At 57.2% G+C, this 12678-nt stretch overlaps 1 protein-coding gene across 26 annotated transcripts in view; it reads left to right on the top strand.

The window, feature by feature from the left end:
* The window catches only part of NCOR2 (nuclear receptor corepressor 2), a 223385-nt gene that overhangs the window by 87731 nt on the left and 122976 nt on the right, over positions 1–12678 (top strand). For all 26 annotated transcript variants that reach the window (XM_060170645.1, XM_060170652.1, XM_060170641.1 and 23 more), the window contains one exon: positions 2518–2631. In XM_060170645.1, coding sequence (XP_060026628.1) covers positions 2518–2631 — 114 coding nt within the window. The remainder of the gene's footprint in view (positions 1–2517; positions 2632–12678) is intronic.

The raw sequence follows: 12678 nt of genomic DNA, 5'->3' as shown, positions 1-12678 counted from the left end.
AACAGAGTCTAAGATATTTACTTCCTGGTCCTTTACAGAAAAAGTTTGCCACCCCTGCTCCAGCCCGTCATCCTGCCTGATGGTGTCACCATTTGAACGAATACATATCTTGCTTTGTGACACTGTGGTCGTCTCACAGTTCTTGTCTCCTGTTCCCTGCTGTGCTCCTAGCAACGCCAGCACGTAGTGGGTGCTCCTTAAAAACTGTGGATTGAGATAGTGTGACACATGTGTTGACCCTGGGGGAAGCAGGGTCACACCCGATCCCCTCCAGGTAAGGATGTATGGGCTCCATGGAGGTTCGAGGACCCACTCTGGCCACCATGGGCAGTAGAGGGAAGGCTGGTGAGAGATGCTTCCCGGAAGCCAGTTCGGGGCTATGTGAGTGGAACTGGAAAGATGTGCAGTGGGAGGGAGCATTGATCCCAAGAGGCCTCGGGGCTGTCGTTCGCCTGGGGGGACCTGAGGATGGTCCAGAAGCTGGACTGGCCAGTGAGGCTCGGCCAGCTGGGGGTGGTAGGTGGGTTTCCAGGATGGCAGCTCAGCATGTAGGGGGGCCGGGCCCCGGTTGGAGTCAGGCAGGCGTGGCCAAGGCCCGTGGAGCGCTGGGACCTTTAGTCCCCCTGGGCCTGGCTTTGGGCCCAGGCTGAAGCCACAGGCCATGTGCACACGTTTGTGACTGCAGCCAGAAGCCACGTGGCTCAGGGCAGCCCTCGATAGATTTTTGGGTTTTAATTCCACTTTGGCATTTTTTTTTTTAACTAAAATTCACAAAACATAGAATGACTCATCTTAAGGTGGACAACCCAGCAGCCTTTAGTACATTCACAGCGGTGTGCAACCACCCGTTCTATCTAGTTCTAGTTCCAAGACATTTTCATGACCCCAAAAGGAGGCCCCGTACGCATTCGCAGTCACTTCCATTTTCCCGTCCCCACCAGCCACGAATCCGCTTTCTGCCTCTAGGGATTTGTCTGGACGTTTTCTATAAGTGGGATCAAACACCGTGCGGCATTTTGTGTCTGGCATCTTCCACTCAGCATCATGTTTTCAAGGTTCGCCCATGCTGCAGCCTGTACCAGTGTTTCATTCCTTTCACTGCCGAGTGATATTCCACTGTACGGATGGATGGGCCACGTTTGTTTATCCATACGTCAGCTGATGGACGTTTGGGTTATCTCCACCTTTTGACTATCGTGAACCACGCCGTGAACTTTTGCGTTCATGTTTTTGAGTACCTGTTTTCCATTCTGTGGGTCTGTACCTAGGGGTGGAATTGCTGGGTCCCGTGGTAACTCTGTGTTTAACGTTTGGTGCCTCGGGGAGGGGCACCTTCACTGACTGGCGAGAATCTCCTTTCTGGCCGTGTATGCCTTCCATTTCCTGGCCTAGTTTGTTTTGCACTGGTTGGAGGGATTTCAGTGTTTTGGCAGGTGCTGGCTGCCCTTCTGAAAGCTACCAACAGGGGTCACTGTGGGACTGAGGCAGCTCGGCTCAACCCTCCAGGCCTTCTGCCAGCAGAAGCCAAAGCGATCTTCTGGCTCTTTCTGCGTTGCTCTCCTCTTGGCCGTGTTTTTGAGTTCATAACGCTTTGCTCCATGGTCATGGGCAGGATGTGTGAGCCTTGTGAGCAACGAACAGTGTTCTCATCTCGCTCAAGATGGCCTGTCAGATTGTGCACCTGGGCACTGGCCTGTGTGACCTTGGGCCAGTGTCTTAAGCTCTCTGGTCTTTGCTTTGCCTTTTGGGTATAAAGCAGACAGCAGCACGAAGGGAAGTCCTTTATGGTGTTTGGAGGAGGGGGTCCAGTATGAAGACTGCAGGGCAGATGACGATAACGATGGTGATGAGAAGCTGCCTTTTAGGTGCTGAGTGCTTTGCGTGCGTCAGCTTGTTTAATTCTCATAGCAACTCTCTAGGATGGAAACTTTCATTATCCCCACTTTCCAGATGAGGAAAGTGAGGCTCAGGAGTTTAGCAAGCTCCCAAGGTTCATAGCAAGTAAATGGTAGAAATAGCGTTCTGGTCTGGACAGTTTGGGTCCAGAGTCTTCACAGCCTCTCCTGAGGATGACGGTACTGATGGTGGAAATAATGGATAACGGCTGGCCTTCAGCGAGCCCCCAGTCTGCACAGTACATACATTAACTCATCAGGGAGGCACAGCCACGAGCCCCACTTTACAGATGTGGAAGCTGAGGCACAGCGGAGTTAAGCTGCTCGCCGATGCTCACCTAGCGGATAAATCGCCAAGGTTGGACTTGAACCCAGGAAGGCTGGCTGCAGAGCCCGGAGTTGGCCCTGGTTGGGCCCTCCCCTTTGGCAGCTGGGGCCTCTCCGGGGCTCGGAGTCCCTGCGGGTGACTCAGGGGAAATGGTTAGCAGCCTGACTTCCTGTGTGGGGCCACCAGCCCTCCCGCCCAGGGGTGCCGCCCTCCCGCCCAGGGGCAGGGGGCGCTGTCTCTCCTTCCTCCTGCTGGCGTGCTCACCACTCCACTCTCCCCGCTCGCTCCCCACAGCAACAGCTGGAGGAGGAGGCCGCCAAGCCACCGGAGCCCGAGAAGCCCGTGTCGCCACCACCCATCGAGTCGAAGCATCGCAGTCTGGTGCAGATCATCTACGACGAGAACCGGGTACGCCCTGACCTGCCCGCAGAGCCCCTACACCAGCTTCTCCTGCTCTCCCTGTGCCAGCCACCAGGTGGGATGCAGGTGTCGCTGTGAAGGGCCTGGCTCTCTCCCATCTGTGAAATGGGAACCTGTATGGCCACCCCCCCACCCCCGCAAACCTGGGTGTGTGTGGGAGGGGGAAAGGGTGGCCAGTGGAGACCCATCTTGGTGTGGCTGTGGTATGTTCTGCTCAGACATGCCGACTGGTGTGGACCGTGGCTGGCCTGTGGGATGCAAAGGAAAATGCAGGCATCAGGTCATAGGAGAGCGTCAGGGGCCAGCTGATCAGCGGGGGGAAGGGGCAATCACTTAGGTACTCATGCAGAAGAAATTCCTGTAATGCAGAAAACAATAGTAATATTATTCATCACGACAGCAAACATTAGTTGAACAGCTCCTCCAGGCGATGGGCCAGGTGTTTTACATAGCAGTCCTCAGAGGGTAGGTATGGTGATTGTCTCCATTTAACACAGGGAGAAATTGAGGCCCAGAGAGGTTAAGTGACTTGTCCAAAGTCACACAGCTGGGAAGCGATGGACCTGGGATTTGAACCCGTGGGCCATCAGATCCCAGGGCCTGATTCGTCAGCACTGGCCTCTGCTTACATTTAGCCCTGGAAAGGGCTGTTGGATGGTTGAACGCAGGGTCTGTAGCAGACAGTGGGGGCTTACAGAGATCTGTGGAGGGCAGCTGCTGGGTGTCTGGAGGGGGAGGGGCTCAAGGTACCCAGAGCAGAGTGTCTCCCAGGGGCTGAACCCCAAGGCTTGAGCTGCTCTAGAGCCTGGGAACATGTGCCTAGGGCTATAGCTCCAGGCAGGAAGCTATTGGATCAGCTGGTGGCTCTGCCTCCACCTCTTGAAGCTGCAACAGATGCAGGATGAGACTGAACCTGCTGGAGGCCTGGGAACGGTGTGCTGGGCCTTGCAGGGCCGGTCACCCTTCCATGCCCTGGCTCCCTACCCCAAATAACACTAATAACAGTCACAGTGACAGGAGAACTAAGGGGCCACATGTGCTTTAGCCAGATGTCCTGGGTTCCAATCCCATCTCTACCACTTCCTGGCACTGTGACCTTGGGCAAATTAATTAAGTCTCCCTGCAACCCATGTTCCTTACCAGTAAAATGACGATAATTATAGCACCTACCTTATACCATGGTGTGGGGGTTAAATGAGTTCATTATGTAGTGCCCTTGGAACAATGCCTGGCACCATGTAGGTGCTAGCTGGCACTATTAACTGTTGTCATTGTTGTAGTCTTTGTTATTCTTTTCTTCTTGTTATTGTTTATATTTTGCATGATTTCATTTATTCCTCTCCAGACCCATTTAAGATGGGTACTATTATTCTCTCTATTTCACTCATAAAGAAGCCATGACATTAAAAAAAAAAAAAAAAAAAGAAGCCATGGCTCAGAGAGGGAAGGTGACCTACCTGAGACTGCACAGCAAGTGAGCTTTGAGGCTGGGGATCGGAGCCAGGGTTGAGGTGGCTCCAGGAGCCTGTGGTAGGGGGACAAAAGCAGAGCTCCTGGATCTGTCACCCTGGCAGCCCCTCTGCCTGCCCTCCCTGATCCTTGGGTGGGAAAGCAGGCGCAGTTCCTTCCAGCAGCTGTGGTGGCAGGTTGACGGCTTTGCCCAGGATGTCACCACGGTGCCCTTGGCCCTTTTTGGGGGCTCAGTCTTTTGGGGGCCGGCAGACTCTAGCAGGCTGGAGCCCTCAGCCCTCCCCAGCCAGACTCGAAGGCACAGGCCTTTGGTGCCCCCTGTGAGAAGTTGGCTCCATGTTCCATCCCAGCCACTCGTCCCCACTTCCCTGGGGGTTTGCCTAAGCAGTAATTTGGGGGGTCCCCTCCGGGTCTCACCAGGTTCTCCCCAAAGAGCTATAGCTACAGATCTGATTGGTCTTTGGTTCCTTGGCCTCGGCACTCCCCCTCCCCCAAGAGCAGTTAAGACACCCCTTCCCAGGTCTTACCCTGGGTGGTCTCCCTGCCAGAATTCCTGCTTCCTCCTGCCCTGATTTTCTGCAGCTCTGTGTGAGGGAGGGTGGTGGGTGGGCCTGGATTCCAGTCCAGCCCGTGCCCTCATGAGCTGGGTGGTTTATTTCACTTCCAGGCCTTCCATCGTCCCGGGTCCTGGCCACGGTCTTTTTTTTTTCTTTATTTTAAATACATTTATTTATTTCATTTTTGGCTGCGTTGGTCTTCGTTGCTGCCCGCGGGCTTTCTCTAGTTGCGGTGAACTGTGGCTACCCTTCATTGTGGTGCGCGGGCTTCTCATTGTGGTGGCTTCTCTTGTTGCGGAACATGGGCTCTAGGCGCCCGGGCTTCAGTAGTTGTGGCGCGCGGGCTCAGTAGTTGTGGCTCACGAGCTCTACAGCGCGGGCTCAGTAGTTGTGGCGCATGGGCTTAGTTGCTCCGCGGCATGTGGGACCTTCCCGGACCAGGGCTCGAACCCATGTCCCCTGCGCTGGCAGGCGGACTCTTGTCCACTGCGCCACCAGGGAAGTCCCCCTGGCCACAGTCTTGAGGCCACAGAGTTGATGTGGCTGAGACGGTGACTGGAAGGGCTTTGTACACTGTGAAGTGCTGTGCCAGGAAGGGTCCAGGAAGTCAGGATTCTTGGGTACAAGAGGCAAAAACTCAGCTCAGACTGGTTGAGGCTTAAAGAGGGGTTATTGAGTCTCGCGATGAAAGTTGGTGTTAGTTTACTTCAAGTATGTGTGGACTCAGGTGCTCAGACAAAGATGTTTGGGAGCGCTCTGCCCCCACCTCTGCTCTCTCTCTCCAGTGTCATCCCCAGGCGGGGTTTCCCAGGACATGGAGAAATGACTGCCCGCAGCTCTAGGCCCACTGGCCACTCCCAGGCCAGGTGGGAGACTCTTCCCAGACGTCTCAGCAACAGTCCCAGGGTTGGCTCTCATTGGCTGGCTGGAGTCACAAGCCCACTTCTCAGCCAGTGGAGGCCAGTGGATTTGAGTATGCTGATTGGTCAGGGCTGGATCTTAGGCCAACCTCTGGAGTCTGGTGGTGGAGTCAGCCCCCTCCCCGCCCTGCCCCAGGGAATAGATAGAGGAGGGGGGCGCTTGTCCCAAGAGGAGGTCAGGGGCAGTGGAGCGGAGGCTGGCGGGGCCTGTGCAGCCTGTGCTCCCGACCCTGGGCTGGTGCTTCCCAAGTTGGGGTCCCAGAGCACAGGCATTGTCCTCTCTCCCCGCCAGCGCCTCAGGCTGGGGGCTTTATGCCCGTTTATGCTGATTTCATCCTGATGGGGTTCTGACAGTAAGTGGGGGTCAGCACCCCTACTCCATATTTTCAGATGAGGAAATAGAAGCCCTGGTTAATTTCCCCGCGGCCTTTCAACTAGTGAGTGTCGGGCTAGGGCTCCAACCCTGGTTCCTGGGATTCTGAGACCAGGCCTCTGCCTGGTAACTTCAGGTGCGCAGGGCCTGTCCATTCATTCATTCATTCATTCAGCAGCCGTGTAACTGAACATCTGCTCTGGGCCTGCCACTGTTCCAGGCACTGGGGGTGCAGTGGTGACCTCGGCCCCAGCCCACTCACGTTGGCTTTCTGATGGGGGGAGACGGAATCACACTCAAGCCACCACATGCACGCACAACGAGGGCCTGAGGAAGTTGCCCCTCCTTGTCCCGATCCCCCTTTCTTTCCTTTCATCTCTGCCTCACTTTGCCCCAGCCCCGTTGACCCTTGTGTTTCCTGACTATGCAGGCGTGCTCTTGCCTCAGGGTCTTTGCACTGGCTTCACCCTCTGCCCGCAGCTCCTTTTTCCCACTGGGCTCACTCTCTCACTCTTTCAGCTGTTTCTTCAAATGTCCCCTTTTCAGCCAAGGCCCATTTTGACCCTCTGTTTAATCCTGAAAACCGTCAACGCCTCCTCTCCCTGGCTTTAATTTTGTCCTTTGCCCTTGTTCCCACTGGACCTAATTCATATTTTCTTGTTTATTGTGTTTATTGTGAACAGAGGCTCTGGGATATCTGTCTTTCTCTCCCAGCTATATCTCTAGCACCTAGAACAGTGCCTGGCACACAGTAGGTGCTTACTAAATGTCTGCTGAACAAATGAATGAATGGCAGAGGGTAGGGAGACTCTTCCTCCGGAAGAGTCCTCTGGTTTGGGGGCTGTGGGGACTGGCCTCTGCCCCCAGTGAAGGTTGGCGGGGGTCCCCCTGCCTGGGCTGAGCCTCGGGGGCCGGAAGCCGAGTGGGCAGGAGCCCCTCAGATGCCTTGGGCAGGAACAGCCAGGACTTACTGCCCCTTGGGGGATCAATCGGATTAAATTTTAATCCTCCTTCCTTTCCTGCTGGTTCCTCTGAGAGGCGGACACAAGGGTCTGTCTCTAAATGCCCCACCGGCTGGAAAACGCAGCTTCCCGCCAGGCAGGGCCTGCGTGGCTGTTCTGCAGACTGGGCTCTGGCTCATCATCCCTTCGGGGCACGAGGACGAGGCGTCAGCGCGCATAGGGTGGGGAGGGGGGGTGGCTGCGTGGCGGGGCCGGGCAGGTGCACACAGATGGCAGAACAGGAAACAGGGTTCTTCTAGGCCCCGAGGGGCAGGAACGGGCGCTGCAGGGCCAGGACTGGGAAAGGCCTCTTGGAAGCAGTGGGTGGGCCGTCGCCCCGAGGAGGGCATTCGGGCGCGGGGGTCACAGCTCAGGCGAAGGCTCACAGAGGAGACAGGGTCTCCATTGATCTTCAAAGGGAGTGTGTCGGGGGTGGGAGGTGGAGGTCTGGTGGGTCTGGGAGGATGCTCACACTTTGAGTTTGGGTAAAACAAACACAAGCAGCATTCGTCAGCGCTGGCGAAGGATGTGTAAATAAGGGACGACTGGTACAGCGCTGGTGCTCTAGGAATTTAGGGCAGTGGGCAATCCAGGTAGACGTCCTGGGGGAGGCTTGAGCTAGGTCTGCACGATGGGCTCTGTTGGGAAAAGGTAGAAGGATATTTGCAGTGGAGAGGACTGTGGCCTGTCCGAAGATGGCGAGGAAGCAGAACTCCTGGAGGCCCCCTGATGGCTGAGGGCGAGAAGGAAATCAGAGAGTAGGACCCAGGTCCCCTTTGGTCTTCGATTTTAAGCATCTTACTAGTAAAGTTTTTTATCCAGTGTGATTATGACTAAGCAGGACAGAGACGAGCAATTCTCTTGGTAATGACCAAGACGGTGAAGCATTTTGTAGAGCATTCTGGGGGTCCAGGCACCCTGATTCTCAGCTTCAGACTCCCTTCCACCCGAGTCGTGATTCGGGGCTTTCAGAGCAGCGGCTCAGGCCCCGTGCCGAGCCGGGCCCTTGCCTCTGCCTCTGCCTCTGCGTCTGGCCGTCCTAACTGCTTCTGGCTTCCAGGGCTTCCTCCAAATTCCTCCGCCTACAGGGAGCGTCGTCCTAACGGACTTGTGAACAGGAGTCCACGAATTCCGCCTCACGCACTCAGGCTCCGTCACACACCCGGGAGGGCTCTGGAAGGGGTCTTCCGGCTGCTGGTACAGACGAGGACGCCGGGCCTCGGGGGTAACTGCTCCCCGAAATGCTGTAGCGCTTGGCACCTGGACGCGGTGTGGAGGGCTGGGCAGCGGGGGCCTAGCGGGAGATGGGGGCTGGGCTCCTGGCTTCCTGGGTAGGCGGGTGCTGCCTTCACTCTGCAGTAGAGGAGGGTGAGGCCGGGAGCTCAGGCTGGAGCTGACGGGCTAGAATGGGGGCTCCAAGGGGCGGGGCGCCGGCCAGGGGGCTGGTCAGCGTGAGGTCCGGCCGCCCTGCTCATCAGGAGCTGGGATAGTGTGTGTGTGTGTGTGTGTGTGTGTGTGTGTGTGGTGGGGGGTACACGTGCGCATGTGTGTGGGTTCGTGTGTAACTGTGGAAAGCTGTGCTCACATGTGTGCAAATGGTGTGCGTGGCTCAGCCCCGGTAGAGCCCGTGACTTCCGTGCATTTGTGCATCCACGCACATATATATGTGGACACACGTGTGTTTGGGTCGGCACGTGTGGGCGCAGCTGTGGTTATGTGTGCGTGGATACACCCGGGCGTTTGTGGGTAACTCGTTAGCTCTGTGGCACGTGTAGAGGCACGTGAGTGGCTGTGCGCACGTGTACGCAAAGTGGCTCGCGTGGGGCACGTGTGTGACTGTGTTTATACTTTTGCACATGCACGTGTCTGCTTGGGTACACAGTGTATTTGTGCATGCTGTGCGCATGCATGTGTGAAGGCGTGTGTGTGTGAGTCGTCTGGTGTGACACACGTGTGTATATGTTTGTGCTTTTATAGATGTAGACGTAGTATTTGGTCATGTGGGTCCACGGGGCTCGTGTGCACCTGTCTGCACAGGTGACTGAGGTCTTTCGTGCCCCAGGTGCTCTGGCCCCCGGGAGGCCAGGCCGCTCGGACCCTGGGGTCCCCAGCAGGAGGAGTGCCGTCTCCCTGTGAGACCCCAGCCCGAGCCCCCAGTGTCAGGCAAGAGCCCTGGCGGCGGGTCGAAGCCAGGGGCGGCGGTTTGTCCCGTCCTGTTGGCTTGTGCTCCTGGTTTGTCCCCTGCAGCTGAGCAGGGTGACCTCAGGCAGTGACTTCCCAAAGGCTAGGCGCTGTGGGAGACCCGGTGGGCCTTGGCCAAGAGTTTGGCTTTGGTTCTCGTGGTGGCGAGAAGCCGTCAGCCGAGCGGGTGGGAGGGAGTTCCTAGTGTGGGTCTGAATCTGTGGCGGTGCTCCATTCCAGGGTGTTGGGGGGAGCCTCCCCTCCATTTGCAGAGGGACCTTAAAACAGAAGCGACAGCATACACTTTGTTCCTCGTAGAACTTCCTTGAAAAGGTCCTGGGAGTTTGGTACCCGGGGTGAGCGCGGCTGTCGCGCGGATGGGGAGACTAAGGTCCAGGCGGGTGAAGCGACTTGCCGAGGGTTAGAGCAGAGTGGACTCCCAGACGCGGGCCCCTGCTGGACAGATGTGTGTTTCTCGAAAGGCCTGCCTGTCTGGGGGAGGGGCCCGGGAGGCAGGACATCCCCCCAGCTCCCCGGGAGCTGACAGCAGATTTCGTACCCACCCCACACCCATACAAGCTGGACCCGTGAAGGCGGGAGCGGGAGTGTGGTAGCACGAGGTGGAAGAAGTGTCCCCGCGAAGACGTGAAGAGGTGGGGTGCCGGTTCAGGGCCTGCCTGTCCCAGCCTTTAGCTGCCACTTGAGCTGCACGCTTTGGGTCGGCTGTGTGACCCCAGTCTCAGCTTCCTTGTGTGCAAATGGGGCTGATGCTAGAACCTTCCGCAGAGGGTTCCTGCAGGAATCCACACAGGTGGGGCTTCTAGCGGATCCAGCCCCGGCACGTGTAGGGGGTCACCTGGTGTGAGCCGTGACCTTGTCGTTATTGTTGACAGCAATAATCATAACAGCCGGCCCTTACCCAGCTCCCACCGCGTGTCAGATCCTGAAGTTCGCGCGGTACGTGTGTCAGCTCATTTAATTCTCTTAGTAGCTGCATAGGGCGGTGCTGATGTCGTCCCCGTTTCGTAGATGAGGAAGCTGAGGCTCAGGGGTGGTGAAGGGACTTGCCCAAGACCACGCAGTTGGCAAGTGGGTCAGAGCCCAGGCTGGCTGGCCGTGTAGTCTTGCTCTTGGCCGCCCCGCTGCCCCGTGTTCCAGTGTTGCGGCATCTTTAGGACTGTTCTGTGGCAGGTTTCTTCTGGGTGAATCGTAGGTGTGCAGCCTTTTGGAAACTGAGTTGTGTTAAAAGGCCCCAGGGCCGCTCAGGGCTTAAGAGCAGAGCCTGGGGGAGGGTCCGTTAGGGAGCAAAGGAACTCTCACGCCAGGTGTATGACGGAGAGTTGGTGGCTCAGGGTACACCTCGCCGCCTGAGCTCCCCGTGGCTTTGGCAGGTAAGGAAGGGGCTCCTCCCTGGTCTCTTCTCCAGGGGCTACAGGAAGCCCCCTCCCCAGGTGCCTGTGTTCCTGAGACAGTGAAGATGTGGTTGAAGATGGAATGCACTCTGGTTCATACGACACACACAGGCTTCTAGAGGCCCTATACGGGTCCCAGATCTGAGACCCAGGCCCAGTCGTGTGATGCGGCAGTTTCCAGTGGCCCAGTTGCTCCAGCCCTGCCCTTCCTGTGTTTGGCATCATTCCTTTATCTAGATGGGCAGTTGCTGCTGTTCCTGACAGAGCCTCATGAGTGCACACAAACTCCTGTTGATCCTTCAAAACCCAGCTGTGTATCCCTCCTGTTACCTTTCTGGAGAGAGTGACTCTGACCCGCTTAATGCCTCCCCCGTATACCACACGTTCGTTTCCTGCCTGAGCATATTAATCTGCCGTCACTGCTCATGACCAACTGCCCACTAGACTGGGTTCATTGTAGGCAGAGGCCGATATCATTCATTTTGTTTCATGCCCTGGTGCTTAATACAGAGTGAGTGCTCAAATGTTTGGGAAGCTACCCTGTTCCCTCCTCGCCCTATACCTAGTCCTTCACTTGGTCCAGCTCGGGAATTCTTCCATCTTTGATACCCCATGGCTGACACTTTCTGGCTTTGAGGTGTGGCCAGGCTGGAATCTCTCCCACTCCGCACACCCCCTCCCCCAATAGAAGACGCTGGACCCATGCCTAGCGGAGGCCCTGGATGGGACCAGCCCATATCTTTCTCCCCTCTTGGAGCTTGGAGATCAGAAAAAGGACTTTTCCTTACATCATCTTTCTGTGCCTCAGTTCCATCAGCTGTAAAATGGGGATACTCCTTAAATCTGCCTGAATTCGTGTTATGTGTGATTCAAGTATTAATAACGCGTGCCGTGTGCTCAGTGCTTGGCTCATAGTAGGTTCTCAATAAAATGGCCATCGTTACAGTAATAATTTGCCCCCTGCTCTCCCGGCCCCCAGCCACGCTCTGAGGCTGCTGCCCTCAGGGTTTTGGCTTGCACAAAGGGGGCCGAGATCATGGCTTGCTCTTGGGTGGGCTGGGCCCAGGGCTCTAGGCGGAGCTAGTTCTAGGCGCCAGCTTGAGCCCACCTACATACCTACCCTCTGTCATGGGGGCTGGGGGAGAGGGTGAGGCTGGCCTGTTGCCAGCACCGCTCCTCCCTGCTACGACACCCGAAGCCTGGGCCTCGAATTCTGTTGTAAGCAGGGCTCTGGGTCACCTGCGTTTAGTGGGTCTGGATTCGGGGATCATTGAGAGACGGTTTCGACCTGTTGATGGTGTCTTGCCTGGCTTGTCCTGCCAGCCCGCGCTGAGTCCTGGATGGTCTTCCTGAGTTTGGCTGAGTCAGGAGCACCCAGCCTTTCCTGGGTCGCAGGAGGGGCTCAGGTCTCCCACGTGTGCGCCGTGGGCACCCCGCTTTCCATCTGACAGAGACCCGCCCTGAAGTCATCACCTTCCATAGCTCTCTGCCCACCCCGTCCCCAGTCTGGCCGGCCGAGCGGGCCCTGTGGTCCCTGCCTGGGGGCCTGGACCAGACACAATGTCCGCCTTCACGGCCAGGGGCCCTGGGGGTCCGGCCTGTTGGATTCGCAGCCGCTAAGCCCTTTCTGCCATATGTTCCTGTTTTCCTAATAAGTCCGGGTTGTGAGTGGGGAGGCGGGGAGGCCCCAGGGCAGCTCAGAAATAGTCACATGATTGTGAAATACAAGAATCCTAGAAAGGGTATCTCCCAGCGCCTCTATCTCGTCCTCCCTCCCCCTCCTCCTGCCCCCTGACTGCGGAGGTAATTGTAGACACCCAGCCGGCTTCCAAGGCGCAGGAAGGCATCTCGGGCCTGGCGGGAGCTGTGCCCGCCCCAGGCCCTGGGGGGCGTCAGGCTGGGGGCTTCAGGGGCCCGGCGCCAGAGAACAGGGTGCGTTTGTTCGAACCGAAACTTGGCGGGTTTGCCAGGGCCACTGCGGGGATGCTGAGGCCCTCTGTGTTTGTCTCCAGCCCCGGGAGGGCTTGTAGGGGGACCCTTCCCCGAGCCCCGTCTCCGGCCCCGTCTCCGCCCCTGGGCCTGGACGGGCATGCTGGGCTGGGCAGCTGCCTGCTGTTCTGT

Source organism: Lagenorhynchus albirostris, chromosome 14 (genome assembly GCF_949774975.1).
Source record: "Lagenorhynchus albirostris chromosome 14, mLagAlb1.1, whole genome shotgun sequence".
In the NCBI taxonomy this organism is placed as follows: domain Eukaryota; kingdom Metazoa; phylum Chordata; class Mammalia; order Artiodactyla; family Delphinidae; genus Lagenorhynchus; species Lagenorhynchus albirostris.
This window is presented reverse-complemented; position numbering and strand designations above follow the sequence as displayed.